The sequence below is a fragment of the Ursus maritimus genome, unplaced genomic scaffold, assembly GCF_017311325.1.
Source record: "Ursus maritimus isolate PB19 unplaced genomic scaffold, ASM1731132v1 scaffold_21, whole genome shotgun sequence".
NCBI lineage: Eukaryota > Metazoa > Chordata > Mammalia > Carnivora > Ursidae > Ursus > Ursus maritimus.
This window is the reverse complement of record NW_024424564.1, coordinates 12,326,954-12,345,646: the sequence shown is the minus strand read 5'-3', so window position 1 is coordinate 12,345,646 and position 18,693 is coordinate 12,326,954. Positions and strand designations below refer to the sequence as shown.

Sequence of the window (18,693 nt, the reverse complement as noted above, 5' to 3'; positions counted from 1 at the left end):
TTCAACATAGAGAAGTCAGGAAGATTTGACAAGGAGAGAAACAAAACCAAGAAGATATGGCCTCCTGGAAAAGAAGCCTGGTAAGGAAGGTATCAAGGGAGGAAGAAGGAATCGTCTATGGCAAAGGCTGGTGATAGGTCAAGCAAGAAGACTGAGACTTGACCACTGGTTGTAGCAATGATGGTTTAGTGTGATAGGAGCTGATACAGGGAGAATGGCAGGTGAAACTGAGGAATTGGAAACAACAAATGTCAACAACTCTTGAGACCTGTGTTTGAAAGGAGAGTAAGAAAAAGGGATGATGGCCAGACAAGAAGACCTTTTGGTTTGTTTGGCTTTTAATAGGAGAAATATAGCACACTTGAAAGCAGATTAGAAAGACCCACTAGAGAGGGTCAACTAATGATGCAGGAAAGGGGGAGAGAATTACTCAATTAACCGCCTGTTGATGCACCATAATGACCTTATTCACTTTGCACTGATGTTCATTTAAGTTGCTCCTGATTTTTTACTATAATGTTGCAAAGAAAGTCCTTGCGTCCATTTATTTTTATTCTTTGAAATCACTTCCTTACTAGATCAGAGATCATGAACATTTTTTAAAGACTCTCGGTAGTGGGCTATTCCTTTAAAAAAATCAATCTACCATGCCACCAGTAATGTATAAATGATTAAGTTTTATTGCAGCCTTGCTAACTATGCCATGTATCTCGAGGCCATAGTTCACGAAATCCCTATGGTATTTCAACTACCCTATTCTAACAAACTGATAGCTCCTTAAAGACAGAGATCATGTCTTAATTATCTTTGCTTCCTCCTATTTTTCAGACCAAATATTTCATTACTCATAATAATTACAACATTTATTTGAAATCCCTCTGTGTTAAGTCATAATGGTGTGCATATGGTGAAGTGGAAAAAAAAATCACCAATTATGGAATCAGACCAACCTGTATTTGAATACCAGATTCATTACTTGGGCTTTACTTAAATCACTTTAAATTCCCCATTGGTAAAAAGATTAATAATAATCCCTGCTTTCTAAATCACGATGAGGGTTGAAAGGAGATCTATAAAGTCCCTAGCACAGAGGAGGAAAATTCTGGAGGAAATAGTGGGACTTTTAGAAAAACTTTCTCTTGAAAACACCTTGTAAGCATATCATTTTTAAAAGACAGAAAGAAATGAGAATCCTTCATGCAACACACCTTGTCTATAGTCCAAAAAGTTCTCATCTTACAGTTTTGTGAATCACCATTAAAAAAAAAATCCCCGTGAATTTCAATTCTAGTAAACTGTCGAAACAGCAAGCACCTGGGATGTCTCTTGGGAAGGCACAGGCTGCTACGGTAGACCTGGGATCAGCAATGTTTCTAGAAATAGTACCAGGCAGTTACCTCCAGGTGGTGAAATGAGGCTTCATCTCAACACACAAGCTTAGAAAGCTTGATGATTAGTCCAGCTTGCTATGGTGAGGAAAGAACACAGAGAGCACAAATGGAAGCCGAACTCATCACAACATCCAGTCAATTTCCAAACAGGTAAGTAAATCTTTTGTGACATTAATGGTGTGAGGTTAGGAGGGTAAATATTGAGATTTCTGTCTGTATCTGTTCCTGTGGCTGTATAGGAGTGAGTCAGCAGAGAATCTTTGTGATATCTAGGGAAATATCTTTAGCCTTAAAGTTGGAAACGAAAAGAAAATGCTATGCAATTATTCAACTCTATTATCTCTAAATACTGAAGACCCTACCCTGATCGTAAGAAGTTTCTCGTAAAATTTGTATCCATCCTAAAGAGAATGGAATACAAATACATCCACTTGGACAGAACTGAAAAATATATGAAAGACACGGTGGATATTTTCTTGGTTGTGTTTCATGTAGTTCTCACACTGACATTAAGGAAAAGGTGACCTAGCTTGCAATTATGGTCACTAGAAGGGGAAAAGTTAAGTGGACTAAGTCACTAAATCTAGATTTTTTTTTTATTATAACTGCATCTTGGGGACCCTGCCTTTGCATGCAGACTTCACTAAAAGACTAGTCAGTGTCTTCCATTGTAATCGGATGTGGGGACCAATGAATGAAAGTTAGTGACATGAGACCTCCCAGGCCTAATTCCCAACTGGGGACCTCAGCTTTGTTGTTTACCACCAGTAAACCAAGAACCTTATTACTAAAGCTTGACTGTCCTCATAAGAATTATGGCTCTCATTAAAAATTATGTATGAATTCATTAGTTTATCTGTACAGTGCTGTCTTCAGGGGAAAAAAACCTCACAAAATATCTCATTCACTTAAGTTTATTTCAAAAAAATAAGCATTGCATTTAGAATTTAGTTTGAGTGTTTAGAAATAATATAGCAGTTCTGATGTTGGTACAAAGTTGCAGATAATCCTGATTTTATCTGCGGTCTGTGATGATGAATAATGAAGTCAAAAAATAGTGCATCTGGTGTTTCAATTCATCTTAATAATAAAATTGGTCTAACTTCCTGTCTGATTCAATATTGCAGAAAACAGTCATCAAGATGGCCAAATATATCATTTGATTCAAGAAGTCAATCTCTATTTACCATGAAATATAGGGTTGGCAGATTTTTTTTTTTTTAGTATGTCTCCTGCGTGAAATATGAGCAGATAATAATGCCAAGTGATGGCTTGACAATAATTTCAAAGCAGGATTTAGGATTTAGAAGCAAGATTTTATTTTATTTTTTAAAGATTTTATTTATTTATTTGAGAGAGAGACAGCCAGCCAGTGAGAGAGGGAACACAAGCAGGGGGAGTGGGAGAGGAAGACGCAGGCTCCCAGCGGAGGAGCCTGATGTGGGGCTCGATCCCACAACGCTGGGATCACGCCCTGAGCCGAAGGCAGACGCTTAACGACTGAGCCACCCAGGCGCCCCTAGAAGCAAGATTTTAGACTAAAGAGAAATGAAAGTTGTTAGTGATTTTCTTTTAATGTCTAGTACATAGATACTTCTTAATGTGAGGAGGACTAGTGTGTTTAAATCTGTCATTTAATAGAATTTAAAGCGTTAAAGAAGATATGGCTTCTTAATTTTATATACCAAAATGTCTTCCCCAACAGCTTCCACAGTCTTAAATTTATTTCTTAAATTGCTAGGGTGAATTACTCAGATAATAATTGATGCAGGGTTGTGTTGTATGAAATTAGCCATTTCTATATTTAGCTGTAACAGGAGAAATAGTTATATATAGTCTCCTTTGTTTTTCTGATCAGTCCATGCACTTCTATTTAACAATTTAATAATTAGACAGATATAGCAATCCTAATAAATAGCGTGGCCCCAATCATACTAAAAGAAAAAGAAAACAAAACAAAAAACATGAATATTACAGGAAATACTGGGAAGAGATGACAGGTGAAATCGGCTAGGTCATCTGTGCATCAAAGTTATGCCGCAGACAACATCACTCAGAGTCTTTCTTTTCTAGAAATGAGATGGTTCTCAGGATGCGAAAAACTCAAATAACACGTTGTGGAAAATTATACACTTACTATTATTTTGCCATCTCTTCCTGCAGAGGAAAAAACCACAAGAACATTGACTAAAACGTATCCCATGTTCTGTCTTTATTCATTTTTAGTTATGCAGAAAATTGTTAATTCCCACTGTGACAGAAATATCAAGATTACTGAGAATAAAAGTTGAAAGGACACGAAATCATAGAGTTCTTATTTGCATCTCAAAAACACATGCCAATAAACCTCATTTGGTTTTACCATGTTTCTTGGAGAATTATGTAGTTCACCAGAAGAGCAAAAAACAGAATCCTATTATAGTCATTGAAGGGAAACATAAACTACTTCATGGAGGGAATGGAAATAAAAGACAATTTCTAGCACCCTTCCATGGTCGTTAGCTTCCAAACCACCCTTGCAATCAGACCAACGCTTGAGAGCCCCTGTGGTCTCCGAGCCGACTCACAGCTCCAGCGTGTTGCGTGGGAAAACTTGAAGTCCCGAAAGAATATATTCCTGTTGATTGAATATAAGCATATAAAAATCAAAGGAGCCATCTCCCTATTTTACCCACATTGGGAATAAAGCACCCAGTGGCCTGTGAGGATTGCTAATTTCTTCCTTTTTTAAAGTAACGTTTATATATTGGATGGCTTGGGACACTATCAGTTTCTGACTAGCAAACAAACAGCTTGGGGAGTTGAAGGATTATTATTTCGCCCTTGGACATCTATATCCAAGCATCCCTAACTGCCACTTAGAAGTGAGTTTGGTCTCGGTTCTTACTGGAGAAAGTGGCCAGATGTCTCCTCTGTCCTTTCCCAAAAGCCACATGAGCTCCGTGATCGTGGTTGTGATGATTGCAGTTTTGTCATCCTGACCGGGCCTGATGGAGAAACCTGAATTTGTCTGATCTCGTTTTCCAGGCAACATTCACCTGAGCGTTGGGCTTTTGTCCATACAGGGTTTCTGCCTGGCCCCGATTCCAGCCATTTTTGATTCAAGCTTTTGGCTGCTGTGTTCTACTGCCAGCAGGAGAAATGGGGAAGGAAGGGAGGGCGAGTAACATTACGTGGGGGGGACTGAACAAGAACACAAGAATAAGAATAAGGGAGAGGTAACATTCAATGCAGATAGAAAACATAATCAGGGGAGATGAATGTGGAAATGTCTGTTGACTTGGACATATAATAACGAGATTTGAAAATTCTGTTGAAAGCAAGTAACTTGCTATTATGTTTGTTTACTGTACCCAGGATAATATCAGTGGTTACATCGTGATTTTTCTCCTGTCTCTAAAGAACTTTGTATTAAACCTCTGTTTTCTTCTATTTCATCCTAGATGTTTGTAGCTTTTATAAAAATATTTTTATAAATGTAAATAGACACAATTCCACGAGGTAGAGGGATGATAATATTATGAAAGTATAGTGTTCATGTATAATATATGGAAGCCTATCTCCTCCAGTGAATTTGTACATGGAAAAGTCAAGACTTTTACCAGCTCATGATTATTTAAAAAATGGTTTATTATAAGGATGGGGGTTTACTCCAAATTATTTAGAATTTAAAGTTTTCAGAACAATGTATAAAAGTTCTCTACGTTTTATTTAACAGAGAGAGACAGCCAGCGAGAGAGGGAACACAAGCAGGGGGAGTGGGAGAGGAAGAAGCAGGCTCCCAGCGGAAGAGCCTGACGTGGGACTCGATCCTAGAACTCCGGGATCACGCCCTGAGCCGAAGGCAGACGCTTAACGACTGAGCCACCCAGGCGCCCCTTAACTGCTAAATTTTAGGAGTCTTCCAAGGCAAAAGAGAGTTGTTGGGTTTTTTTTTCCTTACAACAATGTTATTAGGGAATGTGAAAGGGAACACTAATTAAGAGGTAATATTAAAATAGAGGGCAGATTAATGAAATGAAAAAACTAGGTTATAAAAAGCTTTTTAAATTAGTAGGATAAAGGCTTCTAATCTAAATCACTTAATTTGACTCTGTTTCAATATTAATATTTAATTTGTAGGAGAGAGAAAAAAGGATGAATATAAATTCTATATCTATAAAGATACAATTTAATTCAGTATCTATAAAGAGCCCTCTATATGATTTGGGATTTGGGTTGACTGCTCAGATAGCCGTGGTTTGCAAGGGTGAGGTTGGCAGAAAATGGAAGCAGACATTCTGAAGTCAAAGAATCTGTCCTAAAATGTGCCATTTTAACATTAAACCTCGAGTATATATTCTCTCCAAAAACTATATCGCTTTAGAAAAACCAAACTCTTTTGACCATTGCTTTTTCCTCTGACCACATTTCCTGATTGACTTCGGCTAAACCTGCATGATAGCTGAAACAATAAGCAAATGTAAACACTGGAAATCCAATCAGGCCACTTCTTAGTGTGTTGGTAGTATTACTGTTCCAGGAAATAAATAAAGAGCCTTCATTTAATCAACAAGGTTGCTACTCAATTTCCCCTTGTCCTGAATATCCAGACAGGCAGTTCATTTAGTAATGGGGCTTCACACTGATATACAGTGAATCCGTATCTTTAAACCAAGTTTATGGAGTACTTTTTATCTGTCAGTTTTAGCTGTTTTTTGCCTAATAACTAATGTGATTCTCAGAAGCCCCATGAAGGGATGCAGTTATCAACCCCATTTGGCAGATGAAGAAACCGAGGCTCGGAAGAAATCATATGAGCAAGGCCCAGAATGAAATCTAAGTCTGTCTTACTCCCTAACCCATACTCTTAACTATTATATTTTCTTATGGCAGAGTTTTCTTATTTGGTATTTACTCACCTACCTGCAACTTCCAAACACACAAACACAAGTACGTCGTGTTCAGTCTTCCTAGTAACTAGCAGAGTAGGCCAAAACTTTTAATGCATGAGTTCATAATTCAAGAAGCTCCTAAGTATTTCCCTTTTCCACAAGGTCTTATGTTTCTAAACAAGCCATTTAGATACTTTTCCTCACTCACTACCAATACTCATTGAGCTCCTTCATGCATCTTTCCATTGACTAGCTCATCAGGTGCTATGGCCATAACTACAGCAGAACAAGGATGGGAGAAACTCAAGAAGCTGGCGTTGCAGTTGTTTTCAGAATGTCTCAAAACATTCCTCCAACCAAAACTCTAGTATTGTCATTTCATGTGTAAAAAGGGCTCATCACAGTGTAAGATCGATCTTTGGAGGCAAGATTAAGTCGTCTGACATGCTATTGTAGTATAAAGGTCAAAGTTCTTGCCATCTGGAGAAAAAAAAAAATATTCAGTCTATTTACCATTCCATCTCTCTCCTTTTGTTCTCGACAAAAACTGGTCCTAAAGTTTTGCCTTTTTCCTCATTATATACTCACCCCTTAACCCCCTAACTTCTCCATGTACACTAATCATGTGCTGATTCAAGTTTATGAGTATCAACTTCTACTAGCCCTTAAAAACTCATTAAGTGATCCTTTGGAATAAATGAAGTTCTGTGGAATTGTACGTCATGCACCCATATTTCTATATACTAGCCTTGTACTTTTTGTTTTAAAGATTTTATTTATTTATTTGAGAGAGAGGGAACACAAGCGAGGGGAGGGGCAGAGGGAGAAGCAGACTCCCTGCTGAGCAGGGAGCCTGACATGGGGCTCAAGCCCAGGACTCCAGGATCATGAACTGAGCTGAAGGCAGATGTTTAACCGACTGAGCCACCCAGGGGACCCAGTCCTGTACTTTTATTTTTGTTTTTTAAAGATTTTATTTATTTATTTATTTATTTGACAGAGATAGAGACAGCCAGTGAGAGCGGAAACACAAGCAGGGGGAGTGGGAGAGGAAAAAGCAGGCTCCCAGCAGAGGAGCCTGATGTGGGGCTCGATCCGAGAACGCCAGGATCACGCCCTGAGCCAAAGGCAGACGCTAACAACTGCGCCACCCAGGCACCCCAAGACCTGTACTTTTAAATGAGTTCCAACAAGTACTCATTTGGCCTCCTAATGCACCGGGGACCATACTTTAAAAACACTCCGTGAAGCCCACCAAATATTCCTCATCAACAAATCCAACAGCCTTTTTCTTAATGTCCAGCAGTATCTGGCAGTGTTGACAAACCACTTTTGGAAGCTCTCCTCCTGACTTCCATTAATACCATATTCTTGATTTTCCTCTGACCCTTCTCTCTCTGTAGATATCCTTGCTGAAATCAAGACCAACCAACAAGAAAAGTTTTAGAGCCTTTTTCCCTTTTTCTGGGGGGAGGGGAGGCATGTAATGTCTGACTTTGTGGTGTCATGTGTTGGTGTTAGAGGACACCAAGAAATAGCATCCTTCTCCTTCCTGCCTGAGAAAGACAGAGGGAAGCAGCCTGTGGAGATAAAAATGTAGTTTTATTGTTGATAGAGCTGCTAGAGATAAGACTTAGAGCATGATAATAATATATTTCTATAACTGCCTCTCCCTCTTAGGCAAATTCACCCACTAATCAAAGGAATACCAACCAACTGGGGCCTCCTCTACAAGGACAGAGCCTTTATAACTTGCTTTACCACTCACAAAGAGAAGACCAGATGTTATACTCTTTACAGACAAGCAGACCCCAAAGGAAAGCACAGAGCCTACATGCCCCAGTATCTCATTCCAAATGCACCAATTACACAAGCCACTTCCCCTCCCCTGGGGAGACTGTGGAAGGGAGGAATTCAATGATATTACTCTATTCGGGCTGCCACCACACAGAATAAAACATCAGGGTTGGGGAATAAGTGTTTCCTCCTATCATCATGGGAAGAAGAAAGCCACAGAAATGTGATAGTTATAGCATCACATTAAAATGGATAAAAATTTATATGATACATATGGGTATATCTAATATATACATATGTATATTATATTATATTATATTATATTATATTATATTATATTATGCTATTTTGCCTATGTATTGGAAAAAAGCTAACACTAAAAACACCACAATTTTTGTTTCAGGGTAACAGGATAAACTGTCATGAAGAATATTTACTTCTTTTTCTAATTCTTTGTATTTTCTAAACCTTCTATCATGAGTAGATTTAATTTTTATCATTAGAAAGATAAACTTTACAACTCTCAAATTAGTCACAAGGAATAGACACTAACACTGATTAAATTTGAATTCCATTAACAACCAATATTGCACACAACTCAGAAAAATTATATTGATTTTGCCTATTTGAAGCAAGCTTCAGAAGGTTGATAAGATAAGGGGCGCCTGGGTGGCTCAGTCGGTTAAGCGTCCAACTCTTGGTTTCGGCTCAGGTCATGATCTCACGGTCCTGAGATCAAGCCCCAAGTTGGGTTCTGTCCTCAGCAGGGAGTCTGCTTGTCCCTCTCCCTCTGATCCTCCCCCCGCCCCTGCTCTCTCTCCCTCTGTCTCTCATAAATAAACAATCTTTAAAAAAAAATAAAAAGAAAGTTGATAAGATGAAACGAACTCATCTTTTCCCTCCTGAATGGTGGAGTGGTCAAACTATGAGAGACATGTTAATTGCGAATGAAATATTAATCGTGTTAAATTGATTCTGTGTGTTTTTGAATGAGTAGGCGTTTCAGGTGAACTGCTTAACCAAATATAACCTTCTCAAGAGTAATGCGCTGGTTTTGTAACCCTATCTCCACCTACCATGGAACCCAGATTCTTCCAGTTAGTAACTACACAATGTTGATTATGATGATTCAGCATATTCCTTCATTCCACAAAGATTTTTTAAATACCGACTGTGTGACAAGCACTTTTCCAGGTTCTGGGGATATAGCAGAGAACCAGACTGACAAGGTCCCACACCAGTGGAGCTCATGGGTTAGCAAGGGAAGAAATAAAAGAAGCAAGAAACTGAGAGGGAGGGATAAATAGGAAATAAAATACAGTGATGTGATAGGGGGTGGCCAGGCCGGGAAGGCATCTCTGAGGAGGCGGCATTTCAACTGAAAGCTGCAAGACCAGAGGGAGCCAGCATACAGTGATGGGGAACAGCTCTCCAGGGGGCAGGCAGATGCCAATGCCATGAGGTAAAAATGAGCACAGCTTGTCTGAGGACCTGGAGAAAGGATGGCGTGGCTTGAGGGAGGGCTATGAGATGGGGCTCACAAGGAGTGGGAGTTAGATAAAGTAGGGCCTTGGAGGCCCTAATTGAATTTAACTCTAATGTGATAGAAAGTTGGGAGTATTTTAAGAGAGAAAGAGAAGCTGAGCTCTTGGGAAAAAATAGATCGAAAAATGGATACAAAAGACAGAAAAGTTTTGTGTCACTTCTTGTCTGACACAGTGAAGAGAGAACATATCTTGTCTGGAGCATCACAAAGAGTGAGCTGGCAGAACTGAGAAGATACAAGACGACAATAATAAAACACACATCACAGATATCAAAACCACATCAGAAACAAAAGAAGTAGAACAGATTCTGCTAAAGACATAAGCCTGAGAAAGTTTCAATTGAATAAAGATATACAAGTGGTAAGAGAAAGTAAGTACACAAAATCAAGTGGTTAGGGAGAAAGACAAAGAATATCTAATTGCAAAATTGTTGTCCTTGAAGGTGAACCAAAAACTATGTAGACGAGAAATCATCCAAATGTATAATAGGAGAAAGTATTTCTAAAATAGAGAATTTGGAATCTGTAGGCTTCAAGGGCATAGCTTGCTGCAGGAACTATCAGCCCAGGGACATATTCTGATGAAGTTTTTTAACTTTAAAGATACAGACTCAGACAGAAACAGCAGGCTATCTACACGGCAGGCTAGCCTCAAGCCAGGGTATTTTTCAAAGCAACTTTCAATGCCAGGAGGCATTGGAATAATAGCAGCAGAGTTCAAAGGCAAAAAATAAAAATAAAGACTGAATCAAGAAGGTAACCTCCAGTCAAGTTGTATTTATTGTTACAAGCACCATACACATTCTCAAACATATAAGGCTTCAAGAAATACAGGGCTCACGAACCCTGCTTGATAGAAGCTATCTGATGATGAATTCCAGCTAGATAAGAGATCTATCAAACTAAAGAACTCAGGAAGGGGCTGATCATGAGCACTGAATCCATGTGAATATTTAAATAACAGTGCAGAACTTTAAAAATTATAATTACAGAGTATTCATCAGTGCAAATAATGCTAACATAACCCACTCTCTGAGGGACTTAATACGATAAAAGTTTATGTTTAACTCATAATCATGGGTGTTGGGCAGGGCCTCTGCTTCATGCAGGGTTTTGGGGTCCCAAGTATCTCCCTTTGTGTCGCTCCACCATTTTCAGAGTCTTCCGGCCTGTGGACAGAGAAAAGAAAGAAAAGGAAGGCACCCTTATTGTTAACTGCTACAGACTGGAAATGTCACTTTACTTTCATTTGTATTAATTGGTGAGAACTGGCTTCACCTAGATGTAGGTGGGCTAAGTTTCCAAGAGGAGCCAATAGGCTGGATGAGTAGTCTCTATTACACAGAATATAATGTAAATATATGGAACATGACAATATAAAAATAATAATATGATTATCAGGGTGCCTGGGTGGCTTCATCAGTTAAGTGTCTGACTCTTGATCTTGGCTTGGGCCTCAATCTCCAGGTGTTGAGTTCAGGCCCCACGCATGGAGCTCCCTGCTCAGCGGGGAGTCTGCTTCTCCCTCTGCCCCTCCCTCTGCTCGTGCTCTGCTCTCTCTCTTTCTCAAAAATAAATAAATAAAAATTTTTAAAGTTTAGAAAAAGTAAGAAATTATTAGAGAAGAATCTAAACATGATATTTGATGACAATATGTATTATATATATAAAACTCTATCCCTGATATATTAATAAGTGAAAAAAAGCAAGTTGTGGAATGCTATGTGTTGCTTAAACCTACTTATACTTAATAGTAATACACATGTTATATAAATTATACATGTTATTTTTGTATAATATATGTAGAGAAAATATTTGAAGGATACACAAGAAATAGTGTTATTTCTCGAGATTGAAATGGAAAGAACAAGCATATTTTTACTTTTTACTATGCATCTTTCTGAATCTTGATTTTTTTGTAATAAGTATGAAGTTTTTATTATAAAAATTTAAACAAAATATAACTAAAGTCCAACATAGAGTACTATTGGAGAACTGAAAGATGCAAGCAAAGGAAGGGGGAAGGAGAAGCTACAGAAGGCTGACAGAATGGTCTTTGAGCTGAGGCACCAAGGAGAAGGAAGAAAGCCTAACCAGTGGTTCAGATATGCACTGACACAATGCAAAAATGGTATATTGCATGTTTATTACACCTTCTGTTCAGCTGGAGTATAATGTGCATGATGGAAAGTCCTCGGAGGTAAGACCGGAAGGACAGGGAAATTGCAATGAACCAACAAGTAGAACCTCTCATTAGACAATGAGATTTTCTCAAAGTATTTAGGGTAAATAGTATCTAGATTGGGCTAGCGTTTTGCACAGATCACTATGATGTCCATATAAGGTATGAATTAGAAACCATAGATAGTCGGCAACCCATGAAGATTCTGTTCAAACGTCTAGATGCCCATGATGGTGGTCTGAACCAAGATGGTAGAAAAATAGATGAAGATGGATTCAACATTCAAGAGATATTTAGAAGTAGAATAAACAGAACTTGATAATTAATTGGATGCCATGATTGTGCGATGAAGGATAAAGAAAAAGTGTCAAGTCAATATGACTCCCAAGTATGAAACTTCATCCCATTATATGGAATATAGAAATAGAAATAAATGTGGTCATGGATGGGGAGAGGGAAAAAGATAAGTTCAGTTTGGGTGATATTGAGTTTGAAGTATAAGTGGAACATTCATGTAGAAGGAAGCAAGTGTAAAATTCTGAGAAAGGTGGGAATGTGAAATATGGAAATAAAAATAAAATACTACCTAAGTAATAACAGAGGACAACACAGAATTGTAAGAAGGGACTGGGTAATTGCATAAAATGCCTCTGATAGGTCAGGGTTTTCCAGTTGGTTCAATGACATAAACAGAGAAAATTTGCTTTTATTCCTGGAATTCACCTGACAATCTAACCTCTAGCAAAATGGGGAGGCTCCTTGCCAATAATGTGGAGTTAGAGATCCCAGGTAGCAATGAGCACACAAAGTTAGACATAGGGCAGATTCCTCCTGAGGCCTGGTCCTGAGGGCTCCTTTTTGGCTGTTGGGAACCGAGACTGGACATCTTTGAGGGGCTTTGAGGACATCTCTCTAGTAGGAGAGAGAGCCGTTTGGCCTTCCCCATCTTAATGGGGCTACTAGGGTTGTCCTCTTACTGGGGTTGATCACCTGGCAGATCAGGCTGCATTATATCGACAGGTCTAACATTTGGAAAACTGCCACCCTCCCAGGCAAAAATAACCCAGCTGTTCTTTAAAAATAAATTGCTAAAAGCCAACCACATACTTATAATTTAAACATAATGAAGGTGCCTAGATTTAATCAATTCTACTGGACTGATTTATATCTAAGGTTCATAGGCATCAATTACTTTAGTGGACAATCCGGTGACCAAAGAAAGAAAGTCTTATTACAAAGTAGTATTTCTTTTTGCAGGGTGTGGGGTTGCCGGGGGTGGAGGTGGGGAGCTGGGGGCAGAACCTAGGCCCCAGGTAAAGAGAATTGACTCAGGAATCTCTTAACAAGGCAGAGCTCATATATTTAAATACAGATGGAGTTTGAAATCTTTGAATTATTTAATATGTTTCATTTTTTTCCTGTATATGCATTTGTAATAATCAATAAAATACACAATTGTTTTTGGATAATAACTCTATTTGCATTATTTACTACGGTGAAATGGCTTAGGATTTGCATTTGGAAAGAGCATTTGAATCTCTTGAAATTAAAAGCTTAAATCATTTGTGTGTTAAATAATACAAGTGACTAAATGGGTTTAGAATTCAGATTGGAATATATCTTGTGTTATTATGCGGTAACTTTGAAGTTGTGACACTGCTGTTATTGCCATGGAAATTTATGTTCTATCACAGTTGCTATGATTTCACATAATAGGATGGAAAGAAGCTGCGTGTCTCTAGCATCTATCCAGAAGGAAGGAGAAACGTATGTCCTCTAGCTACAAGAATTCATACACTTTGATTTTCTCTGAAATAAAATTCTCATTTTGTCTAGAATCCTTTGCTTTTCTTCAGTTGCGCTCGTACAGAATGTCTGGCACGTGTGAGACCTTCCGATATATATTTACTGTTTGAGCTTCATTTTACCATCACCATTTTATGGGGAATAGTCAGAAATACAAGCCAGCTTTTCTCAGGCAAGCAGAGAACTGAGGCAAATTATTCAAATGTTTTGATGCAAGGAGCCAAATGACCATAATTTTTAAACTCATGATTTCAGCTCACTTTTTCACTTCAGTTAGGTAGTCTAACTTTCTGTTTCAAACGCACAGCCTTGGCCTTGGAAAGTTGACATTTTGAGTGATTTTTAATCTTTACTTGCTATTTCAGTTCGATTTGCCATTTTAATCTGAGGAACTTAGACTTTAATACTGTTTCCACAGTGACAAGCTTCGAGCTAATCATGGCCCTGGGAATTGAGTTCTCAAGTGTGTATACAACCCCCTTGACTCAGTTCCCAGCGTCGACTGTTGGCTCCGAATCCTGCCCGTGGGGATCAGGAGCAGTGCCTGCCTGCTCGCCCTGCCTGGCAAACACTGGGGGTGAGCCAGGAAACAATGGTTCCTAATCAGCATTTGCGGGAACCGAGGAACCTGTCTTTGGTCTTGTGAAACGAGAGGAGTAAAGTTTCCAGGGCAATGTTCCTTATCTGTTGAAGGTTTCCACAGCCTTGCAGAGCCAAACGGACAAAAGGAAGCCTCTGTTTCTCAGAACCACCAGGTGGACTGAGTTTTTCTCATCTCTTCGATTTTCCATAAAGCATCCTTCCGTAGAACATAATGCATGCTTGACAGTACAGTGTTTTCCTCATTATTGCATGTCCAAATCCAACCCATCTTTCAGGATTGAGCTCAAGTCTTACTTTCGGTATTAAGTTATGTTGTTTTAGATTGGAAAGAATTTTAATCTATAGAAGAGTACAGAGAATAATATAGCAGACAATTATGTACTATTGGATGGTTTTTATTTAATAAAAAAAGTATCACTGATGGTATTGATGTAGCTTTTCTACCTACCCTCGACATAATTCTCCTTTCCCCCTCTCCAGAAGCAAGCTATACCTTATCATCGGGCTGTTCGCTGAAGTTTTTATTTTTAAATGGTTGTGCCGCTTTCTGGATCTCAGTTGTTTTCAAGGAGTCCCATTCCAGGTTCCTAACCTGACCAACCTCTATGACCCCTGACCCAATGCAAGCATTAAGATCCTAAGACTAAAAGCAGTCTGAAACTTCAATGGGTCTGCCATGTTGACCGGGAACGATTCATGTCCTTTGACCTCCCCCAACTCTCTCTGATTTCTGGAGCCTTGAGCATGTGGTCCAGTTTTGTACTAATTTTATGTATAGAAGCTGTATTGTTTCCTTAAAAAATGATACATTCTTGAAAGCAGTTCCATTCTCCTTTTACAACAAACTATAAAAAGGTCCTCTGAGTGTTTTTATACCACAGTAGATTATGCTTCTAAGCCAATCTCTTTATCAGAGAAGTGTGCCCATAGAAGTGTGCTTTACTTCATAGAATAGATGCTATTGCAGCCGTCCAACCGTCATTGATAACCAACTGTGGTCAAGTTAGTGAAGTAAGCAGTACAAGAAAGGCATAAAGATTTGGTTTCCCCATCTTGCAAAATATCTATCTCAAATGATTATAATGCATTTTTGACAATACATAGTTAACTAGTTCATGCTTTAAATGTAGTAACAGCACCCATGGCTTAAATAAAGGCTGTATTATTAATTTTGTCACTTGATTTGTGTTTGGGGAATTTTTAAGCATTTAGTTGTCTTTTTTCCAAAATCACCTGAAAATTAAGAGTGTGTGCCCAAACAATTGAATAACAACTGTTTACCTTAAACCAAATTATCAGTACCATTGGCTTCTTTACTAGAGTTCGAAAATGCAGTATTGCACCTTGTTCTTTTGCCTTGCACTGGCATCGGGTCACTATATAGAGAAACTGCCAAGTCAGGCATTATGGAACTTACACAGCGTGTGACCATGTGTGAACACAAATTAAAGATGTCCTAAGGCGCTTGGATTGCTGAAATGTAGTTGGCTGTATATTCCATTCTGTCATCTGGACTTAAACTAAAGACCAACACACATTTCAATGAAATTCCTTATGAACTGGTTATTCATTTGCATTATTTATTATGGCTAGACAGATTGCACTGTCTTTTTAACTAACATCATTTAAAACTTCACATAAAATGTCCCTCTAATTTTATCTCCACTAAAAATGCAATAAAGTACCATGGGTATGAATTTATCAGTCACAGAAATGGTTTTGGTCAGTCATCAGTCAGGAACTGAATGCCTTGAAGGACAGATTTATTGTAATAAATCTTTTTTTTTTCTTTATTTTTCAGACACTGCAAATGGATGTGAACAGGCTGAACATAACCTTGCTTCGGATATTCCGCCAGGGAGTGGCTGCAGCTTTAGGAGTCTCACCCCAGCAAGTGCACATCAACCGCCTCATTGTAAGATGCCTACGTTTTGCATTCCCTGAGTACAACTTGGATTTTTGTTGAAGGCTTCGATCATAAAGAATACCCATGCTATAGTTCTATGGCCCAGGAGCCAAATCTGGCATACCACCTGTTTGTGCAAGGGAAGGTTTATTGGAACAAGCCACACCCATTTATTTCTATATTGTCTATGGCTGCTTTCCTGCTACGATGGCGCAGTTGAGTAGTTGCGACAGATTTTTGGCTAAATTGAAAGCTAAAATATTTGCTGGCTGGCCCTTTCTAGAAAAAGTTTCGACCCTCTCATAGTTCAAGGCTAGCTACTACCCTGACCAGAGGGGCCGAAAATACTTGTCTCACTGAAAAACAGTACTCCCAAAATATTCTCCCTAAGAGGGAAAGCTTCTGTATCAGTGAAGACACCGTTTCCAGACAGTAACTATTAAAACCCTTCCAGTGTATCAGGATGAAGGATAGTGAATGCACAAGGCAGAGGATTTCGAATAAAGAGTAAAGAAGAACCAATCCTTAAGGACAGCAGCCCAAATGAATGCCAAATAGATAATGTCAGGGCACCTGGGTGGCTCAGTCGGTTAAGGATCTGCCTTCGGCTCAGGTCGTGATCCCAGGGTCCTGGGATTGAGTCCTGCATTGGGATCCCTGCTCCGAGGGGAGCCTGCTTCTCCCTCTGCCTCTGCCTCTCTGTGTGTGTGTGTGTCTCTCATGAGTAAAATTAAAACAAAAAAAATCTAAGTAAAATAAAATAAAACTAGAAAAAAAAAAAAAAAGAATAGGTAATGCTGAAAAGTCACCAGAACACTTAGATTGGGTGTGTGGGGTGGGGACGAGGTAAAACCGAAGGGTCTTTTGTAGAGGACCCACTTCAGACCTACCTGTCAATCCTTCACATCATTTCTTTCCCCTTCCCTCAGTGTTTGGGAACCTTGATGTCATCCAACTTCATGTTCCCATCTGCCCGTGAAGGTGGGTGTGAGCAAAGGGCAAAGAAAGGCAAATTCAGATCATAGGATTTTCTTTTGTAAACAGCTGGTTACCTAAGGTTCCTGTGAGAAGGGACTCCGGGATCATCTTACATCTCCCCGTGCTTTCTCCTGGCTATAACTTCCGATGTTCCTGCTGGAGCTCGTCTTTCTCTTTCATCTGTATTTGCATTTTCACCTGTGGAGAAGAATTTGCTTTTTATTTTGGTTTAGAGCTTTTGTTTCTTTTCATTTTTTCTGTGTGTGGAGGGTGAGTTGGTTCAGGCCCCATAATAACTTTTATTCTGTGAGTCAACTGTTTCTCGGGACTAAATAAGCTTAAAAAAAACAGCAACAAATAAACCCCCCGAATTTTCAACACAGTACCATTGTAGAGGAAATACAACATTCCCCAATATCCTGAAAATGTTAGTTTGGTTATTTCTACCCAGGGCATAGCTGGCTTAAGTGAGAAGACGTAGGTATTATAGATGTCTTAGGTCTAGACCTAAATTGTGTATGTGCCCTTAGGTATCTTAAATATACTTTCAGGTGTCTAGATTTAACGAGCATGATGGCTCTTTGTAGGGGCGCATATGCTCATCCTCAGAGAATGTGAGCGGCATTTATATATGCCTGTTTTCTAAGAGCGGTTATTAGAACGGGGGGAGCGATGATGGTGCCAGAGGCAGCTGGACACGGTGAGGAAGAGCGTGTGCTTCCGAGGCAGGCAGAACTGTGCTCCATTTCCAGCTTGGCCATACCCCAGGTGTGACCTTAGGCAAGACACTTAAGTTTCTTCATTTGCAAACTGGAGATAACCCTAACATCTATGTCCTTGGAGGTGTTTTGAGTATTAAATGAGATACCAGAGTTGACGTACTCGGGAGAGTGTCAGGCACGAGACAAGTGATCTCTTCCTACTGTTGTTGTTGTTAGGTCAGGAACTAGTTAAATTATTATAAACATGTTTTGCATCAGCACTATGCCATATTTAGTCATTCATTGTCTGATGTCCCCTGCAAACATGGAAATGGTTTTTTTAACTTTATTTTTTTAAAGATTTTATGTATTTATTTGTCAGAGAGAGCACAAGCAGGGGGAGTGGCTGAGCAAGGAGCCTGATACAAGGACTAGATCCCAGACCCTGGGATCACAACCTGAGCCGAAAGCACATGCTTAACCAACTGAGCCGCCCAGATGTCCCCGGGAACATTTTTTCTGGATTGCTAGGAGTACGCTGAGACTGCAGTTTAGTGTATGTGCTGCCGGAGTGAGCATGATACTGCATTTTATACCTGGCTGAACTTCTGATAAATTGCATTGAAAGAACGTTTTCTAGCATGAAAGAACTCCATGTATCAAAAAGAAAAGACCAGCAACAATTCCCTCTATAAGTGCACTGTGTAAGCTGTAAAGGAGAATCTGTCGGTGACAATGTCCATTTTTGTGTGGTGGTTGGTGTTTTGTGTGTATGGGGTGTATCGGCCATTTATGGTAAGAAATCCTGTTTCCATTTCAGCTAATGTGGTCATACTAACAGGTAATACTAAGAGGAAAGTCTCATGATATTGTTGCACAGCAGATGCATTTCTACCAAGGACAGATTTT

At 39.1% G+C, this 18,693-nt stretch overlaps 1 protein-coding gene across 3 annotated transcripts in view; it reads left to right on the top strand.

Moving 5' to 3' along the window:
- Window positions 1-1,429: 1,429 nt before the first annotated feature.
- The window catches only part of PTPRR (protein tyrosine phosphatase receptor type R), a 122,826-nt gene continuing 105,562 nt past the window's right edge, over window positions 1,430-18,693 (top strand). For all 3 annotated transcript variants that reach the window (XM_040637262.1, XM_008684294.2, XM_008684293.2), the window contains exons 1-2: window positions 1,430-1,541; window positions 16,001-16,114. In XM_040637262.1, the coding sequence (XP_040493196.1) occupies window positions 16,010-16,114 (105 nt within the window). In that variant the 5' untranslated portion in view covers window positions 1,430-1,541; window positions 16,001-16,009. The remainder of the gene's footprint in view (window positions 1,542-16,000; window positions 16,115-18,693) is intronic.